This window comes from Oncorhynchus mykiss, chromosome 30 (genome assembly GCF_057628025.1).
Source record: "Oncorhynchus mykiss isolate SJ-2025 chromosome 30, ASM5762802v1, whole genome shotgun sequence".
In the NCBI taxonomy this organism is placed as follows: Eukaryota; Metazoa; Chordata; class Actinopteri; order Salmoniformes; family Salmonidae; genus Oncorhynchus; species Oncorhynchus mykiss.
In genome coordinates, this window is record NC_143051.1 from 32,163,077 (window position 1) to 32,190,707 (window position 27,631).

General features: G+C 43.6%; 1 protein-coding gene across 12 annotated transcripts in view; it reads left to right on the forward strand.

The window, feature by feature from the left end:
• The window catches only part of LOC110488308 (semaphorin-6D), a 136,180-nt gene that overhangs the window by 94,334 nt on the left and 14,215 nt on the right, over positions 1–27,631 (forward strand). For all 12 annotated transcript variants that reach the window (XM_036971696.2, XM_090228419.1, XM_090228422.1 and 9 more), the window contains 14 exons: positions 9,510–9,730; positions 11,477–11,591; positions 11,805–11,862; positions 12,738–12,794; positions 13,277–13,378; positions 14,179–14,269; positions 14,615–14,737; positions 14,986–15,074; positions 15,903–16,120; positions 18,062–18,193; positions 18,372–18,527; positions 19,655–19,828; positions 20,327–20,467; positions 21,735–21,812. In XM_036971696.2, coding sequence (XP_036827591.1) covers positions 9,595–9,730; positions 11,477–11,591; positions 11,805–11,862; positions 12,738–12,794; positions 13,277–13,378; positions 14,179–14,269; positions 14,615–14,737; positions 14,986–15,074; positions 15,903–16,120; positions 18,062–18,193; positions 18,372–18,527; positions 19,655–19,828; positions 20,327–20,467; positions 21,735–21,812 — 1,670 coding nt within the window. In that variant the 5' untranslated portion in view covers positions 9,510–9,594. The remainder of the gene's footprint in view (positions 1–9,509; positions 9,731–11,476; positions 11,592–11,804; positions 11,863–12,737; positions 12,795–13,276; positions 13,379–14,178; positions 14,270–14,614; positions 14,738–14,985; positions 15,075–15,902; positions 16,121–18,061; positions 18,194–18,371; positions 18,528–19,654; positions 19,829–20,326; positions 20,468–21,734; positions 21,813–27,631) is intronic.

Genomic DNA, 27,631 nt, shown 5'->3' on the forward strand with positions numbered 1-27,631 from the left:
CTTTTCACAGAACCTTTAGGCTGTTGAAAGATTTCCTTGGACTTTCTGCCACGGGTAACTAAGGGCAAGAGAAATACACCAGACGGTATTAGAAGATTACGGTGTTTTGTCACATGACACTGAGATTCTGTCTTTCTGCTGGAACCGTTTCAGGGAACAGAACAGAAAACCGTAAAAGAACGAAATTGTTTGATGAACAGAATCAGAACTGAGAGTGATCTGTACTGTTACGGAACAGAACCGTTATTTTAAAATCAGTTGAACCTGTTAATAATATTCCGGGCATTTTTTTTTCAGTCACACAAAATACGCAACAAAGTGCCTATGCAAAGCCCTCCCTCTCACTCAGAAATCTATTCCAGTGTAGGGAGAGATTTTTAATTGGAGAAGAATGGATTCACTTTTTCAATGCTAGTTAAAGGATACTATAGTTATCACGCTTGACATTGGATTTGTTAACTACAAAAAGGTAAGATATATTTTTAATTCCGGTGCCGCTCTGCACACACAAGCTTGTTATCGTTAGCTCTGGTTAAGCCAACTTTCGGAAATACAAAGACATTCAAAGCTTGTCCATAGAAGCCGCTCCTCCGTAGGTATAATATTGTTGGCCTAATTTAGGTCATGCATGTCATAACAAGATGCCCAACGCTTCAAGTCAAGCCTCCTCATTCACCCTCTCTTGCTCTCTCCCCACCCGCAAAACTTCAGTCACATCTCGCGCCGTACACTTATCTGTCCATCACGCATATAAACAACTAGGCAATAGCTTGTGTCTATCCACACTGATTCGTGAGTAAATGTAATGTCAAGCTTAATGTAAAAAGAAAGATTTGAGGTTTAAAAAACAGAAAGGAACTATATAAATAAAATGTTCATTTTTTGGAGTTTGGGCCTGTTCAGAACTTTATTTTGTGGGTCGGAACTGTGGAACTAAAAATAATTAAGCTTCTGTTCAGAACAAAGCTATTTGGAAAATAATTTTGCTTCCAACCCCTGCTCTCGATTGACCGTACGTACGTACAGTTGAAGTCAGAAGATTAACATACACTTAGCTTGGAGTCATTAAAACTCGTTTTTCAACCACTCCACAAATGTCTTGTTAACAAACTATAGTTTTGGCAAGTCAGTTAGGACATCTACTTTGTGCATGACACAAGTTATTTTTTCAACAGTTTACAGACAGATTATTTCACTGTATCACAATTCCAGTAGGTCAGAAGTTTACTTACACTAAGTTGACTGTGCCTTTAAACAGCTTGGAAAATTCCAGAAAATTATGTCATGGCTTTAGAAGCTTCTGATAGGCTAATTGACATCATTTGAGTCAATTGGAGGTATACCTGTGGATGTATTTCAAGGCCTACCTTCAAACTCAGTGCCCCTTTGCTTGACATCATGGGAAAATCGAAAGAAATCCGCCAAGACCTCAGAAAAAAATTGTAGACCTCCACAAGTCTGGTTCATCCTTGGGAGCAATTTCCAAACGCCTGTAGGTACCACGCTCATCTGTACAAACAATAATACGCAAGTATAAACACCATGGGACCATGCAGCTGTCATACCGCTCAGGAAGGAGACGCGTTCTGTCTCCTAGAGATGAGCGTACTTTGGTGCGAAAAGTGCAAATCAATCCCAGAACAACAGCAAAGGACCTTGTGGAGATGCTGGAGGAAACAGGTACAAAAGCATCTATATCCACAGTAAAACAAATCCTATATCGACATAACCTGAAAGGCCGCTCAGCAAAGAAGAAGTCACTGCTCCAAAACCACTATAAAAAAGCCAAAAAACTGACTACGGTTTGCAACTGCACATGGGGACAAAGATCGTACTTTTTGGAGAAATGTCCTCTGGTCTGATGAAACAAAAAATAGAACTGTTTGGCCATAATGACCATCGTTATGTTTGGAGAAGGGAAAGCTTGCAATCCGAAGAACACTATCCCAACCGTGAAGCACGGGGGTGGCAGCATCATGTTGTGGGGGTGCACTTCACAAAATAGATGGCATCATGAGGCAGGAAAATGATGTGGATATATTGACGCAACATCTCAAGACATCAGTCAGGAAGTTAAAGCTTGGTCACAAATGGGTCTTCCAAATGGACAATGACCCCAAGCATACTTCCTTTACAAGTTGTGGCAAAATGGCTTAAGGACAACAATGTCAAGGTATTGGAGGCCATCCAAAGCCCTGACCTCAATCCTATAGAAAATCTGTGGGCAGAACTGAAAAAACGTGTGCGAGCAAGGAGGCTTACAAACCTGACTCAGTTACACCAGCTCTGTCAGGAGGAATGGGACAAAATTCACCCAACTTATTGTGGGAGGCTTGTGGAAGGCTACCCAAAACGTTTGACCCGAGTTAAACAATTTAAAGGCAATGCTACCAAATACTAATTGAGTGTATGTAAACTTCTAACCCACTGGGAATGTGATGAAATAAAGAAAAGCTGAAATAAATAATTCTCTCTACTATTATTCTGACGTTTCACATTCTTAAAATAAAGTGTGGATCCTAACTGATCTAAGACAGGGAATTTTTACTAGGATTAAATGTCAGGAATTGTGAAAAACTGAGTTTAAATGTATTTGGCTAAAGGTGTATGTAAACTTCCAACTTCAACTGTATAAGCTAGGCTTGGGCGACATGTTTTGTGACTGGAAGATAAGGAGCATTTAGGCCTCGGTAGCATTAAAATAAGTCACGACATTAGGTGCCAATTGGCCAATTGAAGGTCAATGATTACGTTAAGCCTCAAGGTGGTCTTTCCAACCAGTGATAGTTACACTTTACAGTACCCTCAAGCTGTCCCTCTCCCATTTAAGATTATATTCTTAAGCCCTGATCACCACAAATCAGATTTAAGAGCATGTAGCTTTTCCCCAAGGTATTTAAGCTAATAGAGTGGCAAAGCCCCCAATTCTCCTTCCTTTGCTCCTGCATTGTAAAAACCTTTCACCCCCTCAATTCACTACAACCCAGAGGTCCCAGAAATTGAATTACAAATGTTTTTTCAAGCCCGTCTGAATCTATTCAAGCAGTGAAGAGTTAGTCTTGGTGTTGTGCTTACAGAACTTCTTTGTGGACCCTCTAGGTATACAGTGGGGCAAAAAAAGTATTTAGTCAGCCACCAATTGTGCAAGTTCTCCCACTTAAAAAGATGAGAGAGGCCTGTAATTTTCATCATAGGTACACTTCAGCTATGACAGACAAAATGAGTTAAAAAATCCAGAAAATCACATTGTAGGATTTTGAATGAATTTATTTGCAAATTATGGTGGAAAATAAGTATTTGGTCAATAACAAAAGTTTATCTCAATACTTTGTTATATACCCTTTGTTGGCAATGACAGAGGCCAAACGTTTTCTGTAAGTCTTCACAAGGTTTTCACACACTGTTGCTGGTATTTTGGCCCATTCCTCCATGCAGATCTCCTCTAGAGCAGTGATGTTTTGGGGCTGTTGCTGGGCAACACGGACTTTCAACTCCCTCCAAAGATTTTCTATGGGGTTGAGATCTGGAGACTGGCTAGGCCACTCCAGGACCTTGAAATGCTTCTTACGAAGCCACTCCTTTGTTGCCCGGGTGGTGTGTTTGGGATCATTGTCATGCTGAAAGACCCAGCCACTTTTCATCTTCAATGCCCTTGCTGATGGAAGGAGGTTTTCACTCAAAATCTCACGATACATGGCCCCATTCATTCTTTCTTTTACACGGATCAGTCGTCCTGGTCCCTTTGCAGAAAAACAGCATGATGTTTCCACCCCCATGCTTCACAGTAGGTATGGTGTTCTTTGGATGCAACTCAGCATTCTTTGTCCACCATGGCGAGTTGAGTTATTACCAAGAAGTTATATTTTGGTTTCATCTGACCATATGACATTCTTCCAATCTTCTTCTGGATCATCCAAATGCTCTCTAGCAAACTTCAGATGGGCCTGGACTTGTACTGGCTTAAGCAGGGGGACACGTCTGGCACTACAGGATTTGAGTCACTGGCGGCGTAGTGTGTTACTGATGGTATGCTTTTTTACTTTGGTCCCAGCTCTCTGCAGGTCATTCACTAGGTCCCCCCGTGTGGTTCTGGGGTTTTTGCTCACCGTTCTTGTGATAATTTTGACCCCACGAGGTGAGATCTTGCGTGGAGCCCCAGATCGAGGGAGATTATCAGTGGTCTTGTATGTCTTCCATTTCCTAATAATTGCTCCCACAGTTGATTTCTTCAAACCAAGCTGCTTACCTATTGCAGATTCAGTCTTCCCAGCCTGGTGCAGGTCTACAATTTTGTTTCTGGTGTCCTTTGACAGCTCTTTGGTCTTGGCCATAGTGGAGTTTGGAGTGTGACTGTTTGAGGTTGTGGACAGGTGTCTTTTATAAGTTCAAACAGGTGCCATTAATACAGGTAACGAGTGGAGGACAGAGGAGCCTTTTAAAGAAGAAGTTACAGGTCTGTGAGAGCCAGAAATCTTGCTTGTTTGTAGGTGACCAAATACTTATTTTCCACCATAATTTGCAAATAAATTCATAAAAAATCCTACAATGTGATTTTCTGGATTCTTTTTTCTCATTTTGTCTGTCATAGTTGAAGTGTACCTATTACAGGCCTCTCTCATCTTTTTAAGTGGGAGAACTTGCACAATTGGTGGCTGACTAAATACTTTTTTGCCCCACTGTAGATAACATTGCATGTCCTGAGGTGCTGTGTTTACGCTAGCTTAGATATGTGGGGTGTTCGAGAGTTTTGTAGAGTTTGCATAGAAAAACTGCAAATGACGAGTGAATAACAGTGACGTAAGTACATGTGAATGAACATTTGCTGTCAAAGCAGGGAGTAATCTAATGCTATGGAATGACACACACCCACCGTAGGCAAGCTCGTCAAATAGGAAGACAGCCTGAACCGAACCAAGTTTGTCTTTGTTTTTGCCGGATGCGGATCTCAAATTTGTCTCTTCCCCTCTCTAACTAACTAACAAACTCACAAATGCCGTGACTCCTTGATGTAGCATGATGCCCTCCCCTACTATAATTTTTGCCTTTGACTTCAAACCAGGTGTTACCCTCAGCCTTTGTAGTAATATGGGTTGCAAATGAGAGGAAATGAAGCAATTCCCTAAACTCTAAAGTCTCTAGATCTAATAACAAACATGAGTGCATCGACCCGTGTTGTGGTCTGTATATTGGAGACTATTTGTCTGTGTGTCATTGTAACCCCTTTTAACCAAGGCACCGTTTTAGTCTGCGGGAAACGATCCCCGATTCCATAGTTTTTTTTCACAAAGCAGAGAGTACAGTAAAAAAAAAAAGACTGAAAACAAGTTGGACTGGTCCCTCAAAATAAATTACACACTGTTTGAGGAGCCACATTCCCATGCATTGACAAACCAAAAGTGCAGGGGAGGTTTTGGGACTATGATGTACATAACAGAGATGTGTTTAGGTAATTGTGAAGCTGGTGGATGCGTGCGGAGTGATTTTCATGGACCATAATCAGTCTCAGCTTAAGTGGGGTTTTCCAATTGCTCCAAAACCCCTGGTGTGCGCCAGTGACCGCAGTGAGAGGGTTGAGAAGTTGAGCGGTAGGGTGACTGACACCCATGCCTCTTGTGGAATGTCAGGGGGAGAGCCATATCTCCTCTTCCTTTTTAAAGCCTGCACATCCTTCCAGGATTTTGCTTCATAGTTCATTCCTGCAGTTGGTCCCCTTTCCACATAGGGAAGCTAACTTTTTGCTTGAACAGAAGAACCTCTAGTTACACTCTCCTCCATATGCATTTGGACAGTGAAGCAAAACATTTAACTTTATACTCCAGCATTTTGGATTTGAGATCAAACGTTTCGGGCCTCCCAAATGGCGCAGTGGTCTAAGGCACTGCATCTCAGTGCTAGCTGTGCTACTACAGATTCTGGGTTTGAGTCCAGGCTCTGTCGTAGCCGGCCGCGACCGGTAGACCCATGGGACGGCGCACAATTGGCCCGGCGTCATCCTGGTTAGGGGAGGGTTTGTCCGGCAGGGATGTCGTTGTCCCATCACGGACTACCGACTCCTGTGGCAGGCCAGGCGCAGTGCATGCTGACATGGGCACCAGGTGCACATGGTGCGTCTGGCTTCAGGGTTAAGTGGGCATTGTGTCAAGAAGCAGTGCGGCTTGGTTGATTTGTCGATCAGAGGATGCACGGCTCTTGACCTTCGCCTCTCCCGAGTCCGTAGGGGAGTTGCAGCGATGAGACAAGACTGTAACTACCAATTGGATACCACAACATTGGGGAGAAAAAGGGTAAAAGTACCAAAAAAACGAAATCTATAAAAAAAAATTCATGTGAGGCAACGGTACAGAATGTCACCTTTTATTTGAGGGTATTTTCATACATATCTGTTTCACTGTTTAGGAATGAAAGCACTTTATCTTCGCTACATGGCCAAAAGTATGTGGACACCACATCTCATTCCTAAATCATGGTATTAATATGGAGTTGGTCCCCCTTTGCTGCTATAACAGCCTCCACTCTTTTGGGAAGGCTTTCCACTAGATGTTGGAACATTGCTACGGAGACTTGCTTCCATTCAGCCACGAGCATTTGTGAGGTCGGGCACTGAGTTTGGGCGATTAAGCATGGCTCGCAGTTGGCATTCCAATTCATCCAAAAGGTGTTCGATGGGGTTGAGGTCAGGTCTCTGTGCAGGCCAAGTTCTTCCATACCGATCTCAACAAACCATTTCTGTATGGACCTCGCTTTGTCCACGGGGGCATTGTCATGCTGAAACAGGAAAGGGCCTTCACCAAACTGTTGCCACAAAGTTGGAAGCACAGAATCGTTTAGAATGTCATTTTATGCTGTAGGGTTAAGATTCCCCTTCACTGGAACTAAGGGGCCTAGCCTGAACCATGAAAAACAGCCCCAGACCATTATTCCTTCTCCACCAAATTCTACAGTTGACACTATGCATTGGGTCAGATAGTGTTCTCCTGTCATCCACCAAAGCCAGATTCGTCTGTCGGACTTCCAGATGGTGAAGCGTGATTCATTACTCCAGAGAATGCGTTTCCACAGCTCCAGAGCCAAATGTCGGCAAGCTTTACACTTGGCATTGCGCATGGTGATTTTAGGCTTGTATGCGGCTGCTCGGACATGCGGCTGAAATAGCCAAATCCACAATTTGAAGGTGTCCACATACTTTTGTATATATGGTGTATCTCGTATTTAAACAAATTCACTTAGTGTATTAAAGTAGTCAATACTGTAGTATTTGTTCCCATATTTGTAGAGTTTGTAGAGTCACAAAGTTTATTTAGTCAGGAATATGGACCAAATACTAAACTTTTGATTGTTAATCTCTGGTGACAGGTCTTTATACATTTAGAACACTTAGCATAGCAAACAGAAGCAAACCGCTTAAATCAATCCAAGATGGCTTCAGCCGTCTCCTGTTGCGGCTTCATACAATACTTCTGATCTCTTGCAATATCTCCCCACAGTTGTGACTGCCACAACCCAGGCAGGCGCCACCACAATAGAGAACCAGTTGAAGAGCTAGAGTGAGTTTTTGTCTCAGGGGTCTATGTCTCCCAGCTGGGAGCTCTTAGCAGTGCTGTAGCAACCACTCTATTGGAGAAAATGGGAATGCATGTTCTCACTTTTAGCTCCTTAAGTCACTTGCGAGGTCAGCTGAAGGTGGACTGAAATCAGTTGGGCCTTAGCTCACACAGTCATACTATATTTTTTTTATTTCACCTTTATTTAACTAGGCAAGTCAGTTAAGAACAAATTCTTGTTTACAATGACGGCCTAACCCGGCCAAACACTCTCCTAACCCGGACTACGCTGAGCCAGTTGTGCGCCGCACAATGGGACTCCCTATCACGGCCGGTTGTGATATAGCCCAGGATCGAACCAGGGTCTGTAGTGACGCCTCTAGCACTGAGATGCAGAGCCTTAGACTGCTGCACCACTCAGGAGCCCTATATGACCTTGGCTTACCCAGAAAAAATATACAACATTGTTTATTTTTGTTTTATGATATTGGCCTGGAAAACAACATTGCAGTTACTACAGTACCTGTGATGGATCGTACTGATTATGCTAGTCAGGGGGGGGGGGAGTTTTGAACACTTCCCCTCTTTGTGTAATGTGATCACAAAAATTACCTCAGACTTACTTTCCCAAACATCGATTGAATGACAACTCAGGTTGCCTCATCATCCATTACTTTCTCTACAGTCTGACAGTAGTGAAGCAGTAGGTATTTAGTGTCTGAGTGGGTGTAATCCTTTAGAGTAGAGAGGCTACTGCGAGCCACGCTGTAAACACGACTAGACGCTAATCGTTATAATTTATAGCGGGGGGCCATGACTGGCTGACCTCGCGGCTAAGCACAACACCTGCTCGGAATCTAAACGAGAATGGCGTAGGCTAATTGATATTGATGGCGAGTGCTCCTGTTGTTTGTTGACTTTGGGTGGGTATGTAGTTAGCGCGGCATGCTAACGTCCTGTCTCTAGTGTGTGTAGAGTCAGGCCTAACTTAAGGATTCATTTCCTCTTGCTAGCAGCATTCCTCCCAGTATTCCTCATGAAAGAGTCAGAGAATCAGAATGATACCCAAGTATGTTACCCTAGTAATTGTAAAACATGTATATCTTGCTCTGTGCAATCTACTTGGTTTTTAATGTGGGACTGACTCATTAAAAATGTAGATGAATGCATCTCTATGGTCCATTGGACTGATGTGTACTGTATCTCTGACAGAATGACCTTTCCCACAATCACTCTGGTTGTGTGTCTTAGTATGTTAGCACTCTAAGAGGCAGATGTTGACATTAGCAGCCGTTAAGACCATCTGGGTTCCAGCCTGAACTGTTCGTTCCTCATTGATATTGTTTTGACGAAAGCAGACAGCCTGAAGTTGATCGTTAATATTTCTGACTAAACAGCCTGGTGTCAGTCTGACCTTGGATATTTATTTATTATACTTATTAGTGTTAACATTTTGATTAGTTTGACGAGTTCTGGACTGCTGCCGGTGTCATGAGTTGATAGACCAGAACATATACACAATCACATAAATCAATTGTCCTGTGAGATTTATTTTTGTGCATTACTTTCCAAATTGTAATGATGAATCCATTTTGTTTTGCTCCCAGATCTGAGCTCCTGTGTTACCTTTAAATGCTATTACGCTATGATGAATCATAATGGTAGCTTTTTGCTTAGATAATGCATGCTAAAAATGCATCTTTTGTCCTGAAATTGTATCATTCAAATAATAGACTTCGATTCCTCAATGTGTTCATTATAGTCGATGAATATGTGAAAACCACTAGCCAATTGAGAAAATGTCCTAAGTTGAGCAATTACATATTTGACAGAACATTTACATATCTGCAGTATGAGATATGAAATGGGTTTTCATCATGTAGAGTCAAACAACATGTGTTTGTATTCTGACCCCTTTTCATTTGACTGAACTGAATTCCTCTTCTCCTTCAATCTTACCTTCCACAGACAGGGCCCCCGTGGATCTGAGCCACACACCATGACTTGCTAAAGCCCCACTTGCTGCTACCCACCCCCCTTCTCCTCATTGAAGATGGTCCCTCTGGAACGGACGAGGTGGCGCCTCCTGCTGGCAGCCCTCACACTCACTTCCTGTCTACTGTCCACCTCAGCCACAGCCCCGCCCTTCCCAAAAGACCTGGAGCCAATCAACGTTGTCCGATGGGAGCGTGAGTAGTCCCACCAGCCCCCTGATTGGCTTAAAATTATTTTAAAGGCCAAGTGGTGCCATGTTACATATTTTTCCTCAGTGATATAAGGGGATTCATTTAGTAGCACGAGACTGGTAGTTAGAGTGCACTAATATGATGTGACATATAGATCTACCACTGAGTTAGGGGAGGAAGACTGCTGTGGTATTTGTCTCCAGCAGCACGCAAGGAGACAGATTCCCTATTTGCGTTGCCTAAGGCTGGCTCAGAGCCCTAATGCTACCTTGTTAAAACATTGATGGACCAAAGTCAGGAATTCAGTCTGTATATTTGGCCTGCACAGGAGATGAGTGTGGATGAATGGTCTTGTGCAAATTAAACCCCAAATAAGATTATGAACAGAGATGTACACTCAAAATGGCCATCATTGATTTTTGAGTGGGTGTTGGACATTGTTTTCCTAAAGTACTCCACTATATGTGGGTCTATCGGCTACAGGAGGTATGGTTTACATGATAGTTAATGAGCCGGGCAGGTCTAATACATTATTGGTGTGAGAAAGGAGGATAAAGAGCGGCAAAGGAAAGAGTCGCTGAGGCATTGGCATCATGGCATTAAATGGGTGTTGGTTTGCTAGGTCAACAGCTTGGAATCTCGGAAAGAGAGGGGGACAAAGAACGAAAGGGAGTTTACAGTGTGTTATCGGTATGCACAAATCAAAGTCGAGGTAAAATGCTGAACATTTCAGACTGATATCATCGCATCTCTGTTGAATGTAGTAGGTAACACCTTGAAGCAGATCCATTGCGGATATATCTCCTGACTTATCGAACAGTGGAAACGACACCATCAGACCTACCTAGACTAACTGTGAGAGTGGACTTCTCAAGGGCATTTTGTTTAGGGTTAGAGCGTATTCGGCTCCTCACTCTGCAGGTTGCGAGCTGACGCCGTCTTTGCCATCGACGAAATGCCAACAGTCTTATCATTTAATGAACACTTTTGCCTAGTCATCAGATTTCCTGTTGTATTGTCCAAACAAAGCCTTTCGGGCAGATGAATTGAGTTTAATCGTACAGCTACAGTATATGCTTTAATAATTGCCATTATGCAAATTGCTTACGACAGAAATACAATAGCAGACGCTTTTAAAAAATCTTAGCTCACTCATCCCAAGCCAAATAAACTATGCCTCTATCAAACCTCTATTTACCCTTCAGCAGGGTTGTGTTCATTGGGCACCAAACGGAAGAAAACAGACAATATAAGAAACCCTCACGTTTTCTCTTGCGTGCCTTAATGAACAAGACCCAGGACTGGACACAGACGGCTAGAGCAGGAGAGCAGGGACTAGCAGAGGTTTCTGTTCATTAACTTTCCCCTAGTCTGACCTTTTAGAAACAAGCCAGGCCTCCCGAACCTGGATACCATTCACAGGAAGAACAGGACATGACTAGAATGGGAGCGTGCCTGACCAGAGAGTGACTGGTTTAGTTTAGCGACTGCAAACCTACACTGTATCCATTTATTGCCACAAGCAACAGAAAATACAACAAATACTACGTAATTAAAGATTTAAACACCAGAATGACGCCTGTCAGGACCAAGCAGGATTACCAATTATAAATGACAACTTGAGATAGTAGTCATTCCCGTAAAGCTGTGAGCTGTCCAGGAGTTGGGGTCACGAATTGGAAAAATCTTGAAATATATGTGATAATTCAGCTACTCTTATCTTCAACGTCTCTCTCTCTCTTTTTGTAGACTCCTACCTGTACCCAGGGTTCCAGGGGCTGGTGTCGGACAACGACACAATCAGACTAGGCCTGGACTTCCAGAGGATGCTGAGGATCAACCACATGCTCTACATCGCTGCCAGGTCAGTCAGCCAATTCACTGCCTCCGTTCTGGTCCACATGTTAATAATCACAACCAATAAAACATCACTACCAGACTGACCAAACTAGAGTCTGTTTCCCAGACACTGAAGGTTTTTCAATGCAGAATCCGGGAAACCAACCCTTAGTTTGTTTTTATTTATGAGACTGTGCACAGAACACCATGACACTAAATCTTAATCTTTACCCCACAGGGATCATGTTTTTGCAGTAAACCTGACCACAGCTGGTGACGACTTCGTCCCCCAGCTGGTAAGTTACATAATCAAACATTCGATCAAACCTCACATGGCTATGCAAGATGGAATACAACATAATACAAGCAGGAACTAACATGACCATGTGGTTTATTACTGCATACTTTTGATTTTTAAAAAATGATCTTCTAAACACCAAAGTACCCATCATTTATTTGCAATGTCAATTATATTTGTTTTTAGAAGTACCGTAGCCTGGCCTCTTCTGAGTTTTCCTCACTAATGGACTAGCCTGCAAACAATGGCCCTTAGCTTGGCTGCTCCCCACCCGGAGGACCCTCGAGGGTAACCCCAATATGGCAATAGTTCTACATGGAAGCCCCTTTTCATATCAGCTTCCCAGAAACAACTTCTCTGGATGGGGTTGCGAAGTCGAGCGAGGCTCTCAGCAGGTAGATCCAAAGATTGCCCAAAGGTCACAGAGAGGCCTCTGACCGGTTATTGCCACATGAACGCACCCTGTGATTGCATCAGGCTCTTTCATGTAACCCTATGTGTGGTGGGGTGGCGCTTTCTCTAGAGCAGGGGTGTCAAACATACGGCCTGCGGGCCAAACCCGGCATTTGGGGTTCCAATCCGGTGATTTTTCATAATACTTTAAAATGACTAAAACCAAATGGAAACTGTGTATAAATGATAATGGACCTACATTCATACCGTTTCTTGACTGTGTCCAGCTCGCTACTAATCACCAAAATGAAAGCTATGGGAAAAAGGAACATTTTTAGCAAATTGAAGGCGAGGAAGTACAACCAATTTTCAATGCGGCCCTCCGGACCTTATTGAAAACCGAATGCCTGACCGAATGCCCCTGGTCTAGAGCATGGTGTGGTGTCATATTTTGTTTCCCCCCCTTTTCATGTATTGCAGAAGCTGACATGGAGGTCCAAGGATGTGGCCAAGTGTACCGTGAGAGGTAGAAACAGCGTGAGTATCTTTCTCCACCATGTTCTATGTGTGTCTACGTTAAGGTCAGGAGAGAACACACTAGCTACCGCTTGGTATTCTTCAGTGGTAGAGTCGACTCTCCCTAGCAGCATAAGTGGGGGGCTCCCGATTGGCGCAGCGGATTTAAGGCACTGCATCTCAGCGTTAGAGGCGTCACTACAGACCCTGGTTTGATTCCAGGCTGTATCACAACCGGCCTCAATTGGGAGTCCCATAGGGTAGGCTGTCATTGTAGATACTCATTTGTTCTTAACTGACTTGCCTAGATAAATAAAGGTTAAATTTAAAAAATTTAAGTGCACCCTATAACATAATTAGATGGTTTCAAAGGCACCATCATTCTCTTGTGAGGACGAGTAATGCATCAGCGCTATTTTATTATGGCAGCCTGTTCTTGTTCCAAATGTATTTATAGTACATGAGTTCCCAGTGATACTGAATGAGCCTATGTGGTTTTCCAGGATGAATGCTACAACTATGTCAAAGTGCTGGTACCGCGGAACGACGAGACCCTATTTGCTTGCGGCACTAATGCCTTCAACCCCACCTGCCGTAACTACAAGGTACGTGTGTGTGAGTTTAGGTGTTGATGTGTGCTGTTAACTTCTTTCATCAAACCTTTAGATTCGACAGAGCCATGATTGACGTTTGTTAATGTCACTCCAATTATAAAGCTGTGATTGCTGATTGGCGGGCATGCAGAGACAACGAGCTAGTCATTATCACAATGCCACAGTTTGGCTCTTCATTCACCCCCTCTTGAGTGCTAAGCCTTTGTGTGTTCCATCCTCTTGCATTGAGAAGGTATAATTGCTTCCCGAGCAGTCGGTTTGTTCACTCATGACTCACAATTGAATAAAAGTCAAGATGACATTACACATTTGTCTGTTTTTCGCATTCAATACAATTACCAATTCAATTTGCATACATGCAATAGTGTGAAGTTATGTTGAAAAGGCAAGAAAGAGGACTTGTCATTTAATATTAGAAACTACTTAATTGGAGCTCATTGAAGGCAGAGTGAGGTGAAGCCAACCAGACAGATGTTGTTTTGTTTTTCCTAGCGTGTGTGTGTGGGGGGAGGAGGGGGAGGGGGGGGGGGGGGCAGGGAGTCCAACTCCTGCTTAGCCACAACTAGGAGACCGTCCCATGAGGGACTGGAGAGGCAGCCAGGTAATTTATGAGCGCCAGCGAGGGGCTAAACGTCCACAGCCGTGCTAGAAATAGCAATGGCTGTGTTAGCAATTCAGCTAATGTTGCAGCGGAGGTAAAGGAGTTAAGGGGTTTGTGCAGTGCAGGTTTCAGTCCATGCCCAGAGCCACCATGGCAACAGAGAACTAACAGTCTCCTCTCATTCCCACAGATGACCACCCTGGAGCAGGTTGGCGAAGAGGTGGTGGGTCAGGCGCGCTGTCCCTTCGAGTCGGGTCAATCCAACCTCGGCCTCTTTGCTGGTGAGTGGCTCAATTTGTAAATGTAGAATTTGAAATGAAATTTTGTCCGTAGTCCATTAGCAAATAATATGTTGTCCAAAGACTGAATGTAAGGCCTTTTAGGCAGGTCGAGACGGAAGCCTAGTCTTATGGTTAAATCGATGAGTCATAAAAGTTTGTACCTAGCTTATAGTAAATATTAGCTTAATCAGTTGAGCAGTTATAGCATTATTTATGAAAATGTGTTTTTTTTATATATAAAGCGTATCCATATGAATTCTGGTATTTTACTATGACTTTATGTATTACTACTATACTATTGTACTTATTAATTACTATATTCTCTCTACTTACTTTATTTTTCAGGCGGTGATTTCTACTCTGCCACCATGACCGACTTCCTGGCCAGCGACGCTGTCATCTATCGTAGTCTTGGCGACGACAGCCCCGTCCTGCGAACCGTCAAGTACGACTCGAAGTGGCTCCGAGGTTGGTCACATTACTTTTGTGTCGACCAGTGTCCTGGTTGGGGATGTGTAGCTCTTACACCACCAATCACCGTGTCATCAAGTCCTTAATTAGTTGGATCAGGTGGTAGTACTGGGTTGGAACAAATGCCTGAACAGCAGTGACTCCATCTCTGATACACCCCAGAAAAGTATGACTCACCATAATGACTTTAATTCAATCTCAACTCTCACTTTTCCCCTCTTGTGTGTGTCTCCTTGTCTCCCCAGAGCCCCATTTCCACCATGCGATCGAGTATGGAAATTATGTCTACTTTTTCCTCAGTGAGATTGCAGTGGAGTACACCACACTGGGCAAGGTAAGAGGGTGTCACTTATATAAGATTGATGTATGACAGGGGTAGCCAACTAGATTCAGCCGGGGGCCGATTTTTGTCGGAGCGGATGGTCGAGGCCCGGAACATAATTCGAATAATTTTTACACTGCAAATTGACTACAACTAAGCCCAAAAAGAGATTATATTGAAAAATAAGTCATTTCATACCTTGATTACATTGAGACACAGTCACGTGTCACTTTTTTATTTGTGAGAATAGTTGGGAACAAATTTCCTAAATTAATCAAAGTTTTAGCTGAATTCCTGGTGGTCTTTTTGTTCTGTTCAAAACTGAAAAAAATCATAAAGAAAAAAAGAAAGATTAAACAACAGATGTTCTATGTACTCTTATCAGATGTATCATGACTAGTTGAGATGAGTGATTCTGAAAAGATGAAGGCACCATTATGGTTGGACATAGGATATGAGCTATAATGACAGGTCTGCAGCCTTATGTCCCGGAACCACTGAGCTATTACGAATGGGAAATAACGTCCATTTGTGGGGGTTAGTCTGGAGGTTAGATAGGCGTAAGTGCATCCAGAGGGTTGCGGATTGAAATCTTATGGTGAAGAATCGAGAAGTTGAAAATGAGATGACAGCTGGTGACAGAATCTCCAGTACACATTATTACTGTTGTGTCCTTGAGCAAGGCACTTATTAACCCCAGACAGCCAGCACTGTGGCTGATCCTGTGCTGCTTCAAGCCTATTAAGTCATGTTTGTTGTCTCAAGGGGTCGGGAGAAGAGCGCCTAGGATAATAAAGCACTATTCTATTATATTGTATAATTTTCTGGTTCTGCTCCAAGGTGGTGTTCTCTCGTGTGGCGCGGGTGTGTAAGAACGACAATGGCGGCTCTCCTCGGGTGCTAGAGCGCTACTGGACCTCCTTCCTGAAGGCGCGGCTCAACTGCTCGGTGCCCGGCGACTCGTTCTTTTACTTCGACGTGCTGCAGTCGCTCACCAACGTGCTACAGATCAACCAGCGCCCCGCGGTGGTGGGAGTGTTTACTACGCAAGCTAACAGGTTAGCCTAGTGGCCAAGAAAGTAGTGGTGGGCACTCTTCCATCAACGCCAATATCCATACATTTATTATACCCCTTTCATACACAGACAACATTCCTACGATTTTACCGTGCCTGCTTTATTTAACCTGTTTTTTTTGTACATCTGAAAGGGGTAGGGGGTTAAAAAACATGGACAATTTAAACCCACCTAAAGACCTAGTTATGATTCCTGCATTTTCACAGACCCTGTAACCAAAATACACCTATTAGGTCTGTGTGAATAGTTCTCTGCTTTTTTGCAGGTAAATTCATTAACACTTCCATTGTTCAACACCTCCCTATTTTGAAATTCAGGGCTGGGCGATATGGCCTAAAAACCATATATCGATTTATTTCAAATTTACGGGCAACTCATGCATGATATACATCTCGATTTTCTCTAAGTAAGCTTTTTTTTCCACAATTTAAGGTAAATACACCGCATTTCAAACAGTCAGGAATAATCTAATGAATTCAGGGCTCGTAAAATTATACCTAGGCTAAATATAAGCCTTCCACAACCATATGACCCACTAATATATTACATTATTTTATCAAAATAGTTTAACCTGCTTTTTTGTTGTTGCAATAATCACTGATCTGACTTTCAAGTCTGTCTATGAAAATGCCCTTTTTGTTAAAAAATTGACTAGAACCATGCACACCCACAGATAATGACCCACTTCTTGTAACAGGCATTATAGGAAAATGAACACAGGTCTCATGAACAATCTCTCAAGCACAAGCCCACGTGCTAGTGAGTAGCCAGTTCATCTTTATATTTGAAGTCTAGCCAACTTGCATTTGCTTGCTAATGCGATAGAACAGTTAAACTGTTATGAATGCACCCTCCTTTCTGTCTCCAACTGTTTACTTTGTTTAGATATTGAAATCAAGTGGCCGACCTGGATAAGGTGCTTATTTCTCAGAATGAGAGGTTCCAATTCCTTATATAAATGTGTATTTTTAGGCACATTGCACATTTATAAAACACAAACTAGAAAGTTAGCGCATGACATTCTGTCTCTAAAATGCTGCTAGCTGTGCGTGGTACCGCAATGCAGCGCACGATAGAAACTGAGCATACATGTTCCCCAATCAAGTTAATTGATACTCTCGTTTTAGTAGGGTCTTATCTGTTTTACATTTTGGGAGTAAAAAAAAGGGTATAGTAAGAAAGTTTAAGTTCTTTTCTATTACAGCAAAATAATGTTTGTAACCGTTTCGGTGTCCATATGACCGATTCTGTTGGACCAAACCTCAAATGGAAATAGCGAGTTTTTAACTTCTTCCTCCCTGACAACAAGCAGTTTATCTTTCGTCTTTTGTTGTTGTGAGCGGCAGAGGGGAGGGGCTTGGCGTCTATGTGCGAGTGGGAAGTTGCACTGTGCGCACAGCACGTAAGGAGCGAAGGAGGCGAGACCAAAGACAGAACGCTAGTAAAAAATAAACTAACAACCTAGAGGCATTTGGAACGTCGCGCTAAAACATAAATTTAAATGAATTCAATATACAGTATAACCCATCCCTACCCCAATGTTTTAACTACATCCCCCACCTCTCCTAATTTGCCAATTACCCACTGATATGTATGAAAGGGGGTCGTATAAACATTGCCTTATAAGGTTTTACTGGTAATATACCACATCTTCTGTCTGAAATGGGTGTTACACTGCAAGAATATGCAACATCACTCAAACACTGGACGGCCTTACTGCACAGGAACATTTTAGTTTTACCTCAAACTTCTTGATATTGATTTGGAATTATACACAGAGCTCTACACTCACCAGATAAACATTGGATTAAAATTTTTTTGCCTTGTTTGACTAGCCAACCATGTTTCAACAAACCTTTTCAATAACTCAATCCCACAAGGCTCTTTTTTGAACACGCTCTTTGCGTCTGTCTCCCTCGTCAGTATCCCTGGCTCAGCAGTGTGTGCCTTCTACATGGATGACATAGAGAAGGCCTTTAATGGGAAGTTTAAGGAGCAGAAAACCAGTGACTCAGCCTGGACCCCAGTACCAGAGGAACAGGTGCCCAAGCCTAGGTATGAGACTGCCTTATAAAGGGGGGAAACACTAGCCTACATATGACAACGACCATATGAGTTGGCCATACAGCACCAACAGATCTGGGACTAGCTAGACTAGCACAGTACATACCCATGTTTTGTTTGAATAAGAGTTGCCAAATGTAATTTCTCAAATCTCTATTTTCTACTTCAGACCTGGTTCCTGTGCCGGTGACGGCCTGGCCTCTGCCTACAAGTCGTCCACCACCTTCCCCGACGACACGTTGACCTTCATCAAGTCTTACCCTCTGATGGACGAGGCGGTGCCCTCCGTCAACGACCGGCCCTGCTTCACCCGCACCACCAGCAGGTACTGTAGGGCAGTACCATGCAATAGAATATAACTATTTATCTTTGTGTCGACAAACGGCACAAACATGCAATAATGCATTATAATATACAATGTTATACAAATCTGACATATGAGCAGTATGACAGCAAAGTTTTTGTGCAACCATGTACAGTAAGTCAAATGACTCAGTGAATGACACTTTACTCAAACCAGGCGACTGGAGTCCTCGCTCAGAAACTAAACCCAGAAATTGCCTCAGCCTAGCTACTGCTTCTCTTTTTGACCGGAGACTGTGGCTTCATCCACAAAGCTTGACATTTACTGGCGGTGCAGAGGTGATATGAGGTGTTTGAGTCTGCCTGCCGTACCCCCTGGGTGCCCGGCCTGCTGCTTCTCACCACAGGAAGCTGATGTGATACTCTGGTAAATGACAACAGAAGCCAGGGGGGCACAGGGAACATGTTATTTCACACTGCTCCAAACATCCTGAGACGAAACCTCCTAGTGAAATATCTCGAAGTCCTAGTGAAGTCATGGAAATATTGGCGATAAAATGGGGCTTAAATCATAGGATGTTCTCATGCGAGTGTGTTGCATTCATGAACCCGAGGAAATAATATTTTATAGCATAGTGGTTATTATAAAACTGAAAATGACATGCAGGGGTTATGCTTCAGTCTTCAGCAGCCAGTAGAGATGACTGGCGTTAGATATGCATGTGTAAACACACAAAGATAAGAACATGTACATTTTGGAGACAATCATGGTTCATTTACAAAACCTTCCTTGACAGCTGCTATGCTGCTAGGGAACCAACACAAGCCATTCGGGAAAGTGCCAAATCTCACCCAGAAAGTAGCCTAAAGCAAAAGGGAATTTTCAGAGCAGCTGCACTCTAGCTATTCTGTTTTCCCCATTTGAGTGTACTATCCACTCCATATTTTGGTGCACAGAAAACCATACGAGTTCAAATCAGGAAAAGCACAAAAAGGGATGAAAAATTCTTCATTTATAACCCTATGTTGACCTGTGTCTCAATGCCAGTCACGGCGGTTCACTTGTTCTGAATGACTGACCCATTATGGCTGACGAGTTACCAGTTCCGGAAGTACAATCAGCGCTAACTGTGTTTTTCACTTCTCCAGGTACAAGCTGACTCAGATTGCGGTGGACACCTCTGCCGGGCCGTCTAAAGACCGCACTGTGGTCTTCCTGGGCTCGGAGGATGGCAGGGTCCTGAAGGTGTTGTCCAGCACTCATCCTAACGCCTCCTTTGGCTCCCAGCTCCTGGAGGACATAGATGTGTATAACCCCTCAATGTGAGCACAAAACCTCTATAAGTCAGTCTATAACCCCACTTAAGTTAGTGTGTAACCACTTTTGAATAGGTCATAACTACGCAGGCGTAGTAATAGCGAAAGTTGGTTATGGCATGAAAACCTGACTGCTGTATAAGCATCCCATTGTGACAGTACTGTAATATCAGTCTGTAAAATCTCCAAAATTAATGTCTATACCCTCTTTAAAGCTGTAACCTACATTATAATGCTATTACTTCCACCAAATGGTCCAAATCTTTACTATGGTAGTTCACAAGCAGAGTAATTTTATTCTCCACACTATATTAGGGGTTCAAATGGTATATCAACTTCCTAAATGCACATTTCTTGCAGAGATAGGCTTTAAATGGGGCTCCCATTTCTATCTGCGACTGAGTCATTGTACTGTGTTTCACATGTCTATGGTCTAACTCTAATCTGTTAGTATGGTTGTGCTTTAAGTGTTCTCACGTGTCATGTGACCATGGTTTCCCACAGGTGTAACATTCAGGGGCAGGAGGACCGGAGGATTCTGGGAATGGAGCTGGATAAGGACCATCATGCCTTGTTCGTGGCCTTCACCAGCTGTGTCATCAGAGTACCACTCAGCCGCTGCACTGAGCACGGCGCCTGTAAAAAGTGAGTTACAACAAGGTCGGAAACGATTGTGTGAAAATACACATGGGTAGGATATACAGTATTGTTAGGGCCGAGTTTTCCCTGACTACGTGACCTAGAAAAAATGGGGCCTGGCATTTTTTTGTGCTTTTGCACTGCTCAAAATGGTTTACTCTAATGTGTTATAACAAATACTTAGTCTCTGTATACCAAGCTCTTTAAATGTCAAATTGTGGTCAAGTGATTTCAGTATCAACAAATATATATATTTCTTCTAGTCATTTGTCAGATAATTGAGCTAGAGAGAACAGGGAAGCCATGAGGAAATGACCAAATTGTCCAAATGTATTTGGCACAGCTTCTAAAAGAGCCTGTTTGTATATTTTGGCAAACAACCAAAACATTAGAAATGGGCGCTTAATTGCCCCTGGAATCAATATTTTAACAGCCCGTAAATGTTGGAAATGTTTCAGGATATCATTAGCACAGAATACCACATCAAGAATATCATTATAGTTGACTGATCCTGCCATTGGAATTTATCAACATTCAAACAGCAACAAAAAAAATTCACTGCCTCCTTCATAGTCGGACACACACTCGCATGTGCATGCATACAAACACAGTCTGGGTCAGCCCACAATACCTTTTGAGAGGCCGTGTGCATAAACCCCTACTAGTGGGACATGAGGGAGGCAGGGTTTCATGAAAACATAGAGCACTGATTGACAAGTGAGAAATCCAAAGGAGACAACCCCCTCTCTTCCTCCTTCCCTAGGCAAGTGTATGACAGTCCCCCCCCCCCCCCCCCCCCTCTCCCATATTCTCCCCTCGGAGCACCCCCTCATTCCCTGTGGTCCTGGCTGTCAGCATGTCTCCACAGCTGGAGGAGAGAGACTGAGGGGCACCTGTCACTAAGATAACTGGCTTCACTCCTCCAGGCTGCCCGTCATGACACACACAGAAATATTTAGAAACAGATGAACACACCTGTCCTTTATGAGGTCTTTCACAGGCATACTTGTCATCTTGGAGAATGAGCTAAAACACACTGTCAGACACATTCACCTCTCTGTGTTCACACGCAGGCCAGTCTCGCTCTGCAGACACCAGATGGGGAATAGCCCTAACAGACCGCGCTCCACTAGACCGCAGCAGTGTCCTTGCCTCAAGTGTGTGTGTGGCGTGTCACTTTGTCAACGTAGACACAGTCGGGCGCCCATTGCCTCCACGCCAAGGAGCAATATCATACAGGGATTTAACCGTCTCTTGCCTCGTCATTTTCTAGGAGTTGTCTGTCATCCCGCGACCCGTACTGCATCTGGCTCCGGACCGGGAGCTGTGCCAACATGGCGCCAGGGTTCAAGTAAGTGTCACTTTCCTTCCTGTCGCGCTGAAAGGCATCAATCTGAAAGGTAATAAAGGTTTGAGAGCGTGATCGTATATCTGCCATCAGTATTGGCCCCCATAAAAGGAGAGGAGAGTAGAGAGTGGAAGATATAAGGGAAATAAATCTCAAAACCTTTTGAAAGTCATATTAAGGAAGAATGTATTGAGTAAGTGACATCATTGTACTGCAGATGAGGACCGCTCTTCAAAGATGAGTTTTCCCGATAGTCAGTTTCTTTACACCAGCAAATTATACACTTTGGAACTCTGTTTGTGCAGTTAATGCTAATATGCATCCATTTGTTTCTTTATATCTGCTGGCTTTGGGCCAGTTTCCACTTTTGCAATGCACTTTAAGTGAAAGGAACAATCAACCACTTGAGCCACAATGGCTTGAGTCCATTGATTTATTTATGAGCTGACAGATACTGCAATCTCTCAGGAATAAAAAATGTTGTCACCCCAGACCTCCTGAAAATGAAAATAGTCTCTTCAATTCTCTGAAACAAAGGAAATGACTGAACAACTGATTGGTTGCCATCGATCAGTTCTCATGAACTGAAGAGGGGTTATTTGACACTAACTCATGATCATTGCTCTCCAGTGCTATGGAAAAGGTTGCTGTGTAAGAGCTTACTGGGATTCACTTGGCCATGCCACCAGTTCACTTTGTTCCACAACCCCACCCATTCCCTAGCAGTGATTATTTATCCTGCTCGCGGTTTCTGTCCCGGCCTAGTGCCATCACACCCGATTCAACTAATCAAACTAATTGTCAACACCTTGATTAGCTGAATCCGGTGTTTCACTGCAGAGTCGCGGACAAAAACCAGCAGTACTGTGGCTCTGCATGTGTAGGGCTAGCACCCCCCCCCCCCTTTGGTGAAGTGGTGCTAAAGAACAAGGTTGTGGCTAACACCTACTCTCACACCTCTCTTTTGGCAAGCTGCCAAAGTGGGTCCCCATCTCTCCTCCCTCTCCTGTCTCCTCTCCTACTCATTTGCCCGTTGTTCTTTCGCTGATATGTGACATCTCCCTCAATCTCCTAGATTGTCGAGGGGAAAAAAGCGAAGGTCTTTGATTTGTGGAACCAAGGAGAATAGCGGAAAGCATTCTGTCTGTTTTAACTGCTGCAGAATTGAGTTTCCATCCTGTGACTTTCGACATGGCGCTTCCAGGGTTGGCGGTTTAGCGCGATTTGTCATGCTGTGTCCGCAGTAGAAGGCCTTGATTAAATCTTTTAGATGCTGAAAAAAGTCATTTTGCAGTTTAAATGTCAGTCATCGACATGGATCTAATGGCACTCACTGTAATCTATATAGTTATGGGATTTTGGGGGACATTCCTAATCCCAGCAGCACAGGAATTGGTGGTTTAAGACGGGGATTCATGAACTTTGAGAGACTATTGAAAGTTCCATGAAGTTTCACCTCCAAAGTATAAATCTCAGTGAAATATCTCTGTTTTTGTTAGAGAGTTAGAGTTCAGTGGACGAGGAAGAATGTTCTGGAAACACCTTATCCAGGACACTGTGGTTCAGCCACTTCCCTAAGATGAGCAGCAGATGGGCCTTGTTGTTGTGGCAGCGAGTTAGTGGTTTCCCTGGAGACGAACGGGTTGATCCAGACCAGAGGTGAATGCGACAGACGTTTTGGCAGACCGGGCCATCTTGGCAAAATGCTCTAAAGAGCTCCCAAGTGAGGCGATCAGCGAAAAACAAAATGGAGCTGAAGTGCTTTGCCAGTCCCGAAGCAACTCTGCAGCCTGGCCCACCACTGTTTAAAATATGATGTTTGTCTTCTTAAACTCAAACCTCTAATTAGGCCTTCTCCTAAACTGAATCCTCCTTATTTGGATGTGAGTGGGTGACTATTTTCTTATATGACTTTTAATTAGCAAGCATTTGTATAAACTTATATCAGTCTCACTGCCTGTATGCATCTCTGGTAGGTCCTTTTTTACAAGTATGTGTTGTCAGTGAGACTATTTCTGAGAATTTTCATATTTTCATATGTATGTCTCCTAGTCCTTTCCCCTCGTTCATTGCTAGTAAATAGAAGAGCGTTACAGTTTCTGAGTGAGGGAAATGAATAGCACTCACGCATCCCACACTTTTGAAAATGGATACACGGAGAGCGAGTGAACGAGAAGCGGAGAGAGGAGAGAAAAAGCAAAAATAAACAAATGTACACAAAGCAAGGACTCCGCATCACAGAGACGGAAAGGGCTGAAGGGTGAATGAGAATGAGCTCCCGTTGGTGTCAGAAGTGGGATCCAATTTAATCATATTCATTCCCCTTCCCTTAATGGACACTTGTGTGCCGCCTTCAAACCCCACATTCCATTAGCCTCTAGCCACTCTAAATGTATCTGGTTGTGTATGGACCTTTCTCTCATTCACGGGCATGCTGAATCTAAATCTATAGATGGCTGTCTGTGCAAGTGGCAGGCACTGATTGAAAAGTCCTAATGAGAATGAATACTGAAACCCCCTCTTCTCCGTGGGTAGGAGGGGAGAGTGGCCCAAAATACAGCCCCCAATAGTTAAACCTGCACTCGTGTGTTTCACTTCCCTTTAAAGTGTTCTGGAATATAGTAGTCCCTTGCAAAGCCAGGGTTGTGGGTTTGATTCCCACGGGGGACTAGTATGAAAATGAATGCTCTTACTACTGTAAGTCGCTCTGGATAAGAGTGTCTGCTAAATAGTGTAAATGTAAAATGAATATGCACAAGCAAAACACTGGGTCTGGCTCCTTATTTTGTTTGAATAGGGTCTGGATAATGACCTTGGCTTTAGTCCTTGCTATCTTTTTCTACTAACTGATGCAGGCTATCCTGGCCACTTCTGCTCCCCCTGTCACCTGATAGGAAGATTATCATCTGACCTTTATCAGTCGTGACGCTGGTTTCTAATTGGACAGCGCACAAGGGGAGAACAGACCAACTTTGTTAGGGTGCCAGCAAAATGGATGTTCTCTTTCCTGATTCGACCACCTTGTCTGTGGATGGTGACGTCATATGCATGTGCAGGATGTGTCTCTCAGGTTGTGAATGTACTGGCTAAGAAAAATCTTCTCTCATTGACAACTGGCAGGTTGGGCAAGTTCTGTATTAGAATGGCGGTAAATGGGATTGAGCTGTAGGTGATTGAGGCAAGCTTCAAACAGAAATTTGCATCCTGTAGCACAAACTCCAGAAAGTTCTGGGACACTGTAAAGTCCATGGAGAATAAGAGCACCTCCTCCCAGCTGCCCACTGCACTGAGGCTACAAAACACTGTCACCACCGATAAATCTACAATAATCAAGAATTTCAATAAGCATTTTTCTACGGCTGGCCATGCTTCTCACCTGGCTGCCCCTACCGCAGTTAACAGCTCTGCACCCCCCACAGCAACTTGCCCAAACCTCCCCCATTTCTCCTTCACCCAAATGCAGATAGCTGATGTTCTGAAAGAGCTGCAAAATCTGGATCCCTACAAATCAGCCAGGCTAGTCAATCTGGACCCTCTCTTGCTAAAATTATCCTCCACAATTGTTGCAACCCCTATTACTAGCCTGTTCAACCTCTCTTTCAAATCGTCTGAGATCCCTAAAGATTGGAAAGCTGCCGCGGTCATCCCCCTCTTCAAACGGGGTGACACACTCTGACACTTTCTAAAGTCTTCGAAAGCCAAGTTAACAAACAGATGACCAACCATTTCGAATCCCAATGTACCTTCTTCCGCTATGCAATCTGGTTTCCGAGCTGTTCATGGGTGCACCTCAGCCACGCTCAAGGTCCTAAATGATATCATAACCGCCATCAATAAAAGACAATACTGTGCAGTCGTATTCATCGACTTGGCCAAGACTTTCGACTCTGTCAATCACCGCATTCTTATCTGCAGACTCAACAGCCATGGTTTCTCAAATGACTGCCTCGCCTGGTTCACCAACTACACTTCAGACAGAGTTCAGTGTATCAAGTCAGAGGGCCTGTTGTCCGGACCTCTGGTAGTCTCTATGGGGGTGTCACAGGGTTCAATCATTCCCTGATCCACCTTTACGCAGACGACACCATTCTGTATACTTCTGGCCCTTCCTTGGACACTGTGCTGTCTAATCTCCAAACGAGCTTCAATGCCATACAACACTCCTTCCGTGGCCTCCAACTGCTCTTAAACACTAGTAAAACCAAATGCATGCTTTTCAACCGTTCGCTGCCTGCACCCGCACGCCCGACTAGCATCACCACCCTGGATGGTTCCGACCTAGAATATGTGGACCTCTATAAGTACCTAGGTGTCTGGCTAGACTGCAAACTCTCCTTCCAGACTCATATCAAACATCTCCAATCCAAAATCAAATCTGAGTCAGCTTTCTATTTCGCAACAAAGCCTCCTTCACTCACGCAGCAAAACTTACCCTAGTAAAACTGACTATCCCACTGATCTTCGACTTCGGCGATGTCATCTACAAAATAGCTTCCAACACTCTACTCAGCAAACTGGATGCAGTTTATCACAGTGCCATCCGTTTTGTTACTAAAGCACCTTATACCACCCACCACTGCGACCTGTATGCTCTAGTCGGCTGGCCCTCGCTACATGTTCGTCGCCAGACCCACTGGCTCCAGGTCATCTACAAGTCTATGCTAGGTAAAGCTCCGCCTTATCTCAGTTCACTAGTCACGATAGCAACACCCGTAGCACACGCTCCAGCAGGTGTATCTCACTGATCATCCCTAAAGCCAAAACCTCATTTGGCCGCCTTTCCTTACTCTGCTACCTGCGACTGAAACAAATTGCAAAAATCTCTGAAGTTGGAGACTTATCTCCCTCACCAACTTTAAACATCTGCTATCTGAGCAGCTAACCGATCGCTGCAGCTGTACATAGTCCATCGGTATATAGCCCACCCAATTTACCTACCTCATCCCCATACTGTTTTTATTTTATTTACTTTTCTGCTCTTTTGCACACCAGTATCTCTACCTGCACATGTTCATCTGATCATTTATCACTCCAGTGTTAATCTGCAAAATTGTAATTATTAATTCCTATGGCCTATTTATTGCCTACCTCCTCATGCCTTTTGCACACAATGTATATAGATAATTTTTTTCTACTATGTTATTGACTTGTTTGTTTATTGTTTACTCCATGTGTAACTCTGTGTTGTTGTCTGTTCACACTGCTATGCTTTATCTTGGCCAGGACGCAGTTGCAAATGAGAACTTGTTCTCAACTAGCCTACCTGGTTAAATAAAGGTGAAATAAAAAATTAAATTAAAATAACCTGAAAGGCCGCTCAGCAAGGAAGAAGCCACTGCTCCACCACCACCATAAAAAAAGCCAGACTACGGTTTGCAACTGCACATGGGGACAAAGATCATACTTTTTGGAGAAATGTCCTCTGGTCTGATGAAACAAAAATAGAATTGTTTGGCCATAATGACCATTGTTATGTTTGGGGAAAAAAGGGGGAGGCTTGCAAACCAAAGAACACCATCCCAACCGTGAAGCATGGGGGTGGCAGCATCATGTTGTGGGGGTGCTTTGCTGCAAGAGGGACTGGTGCACTTCACAAAATAGATGGCATCATGAGACAGGAAAATTATGTGGATATATTGAAGCAACATCTCAAGACATCCGTCAGGAAGTTAAAGCTTTGTCGCAAATGGGTCTTCCAAATGGAAAATGACCCCAAGCATACTTCCAAAGTTGTGGCAAAATGGCTTAAAGACAACAAAGTCAAGGTATTGGAGTCGCCATCACAAAGCCCTGATCTCAATGGGCCAAAATTCACCCAACTT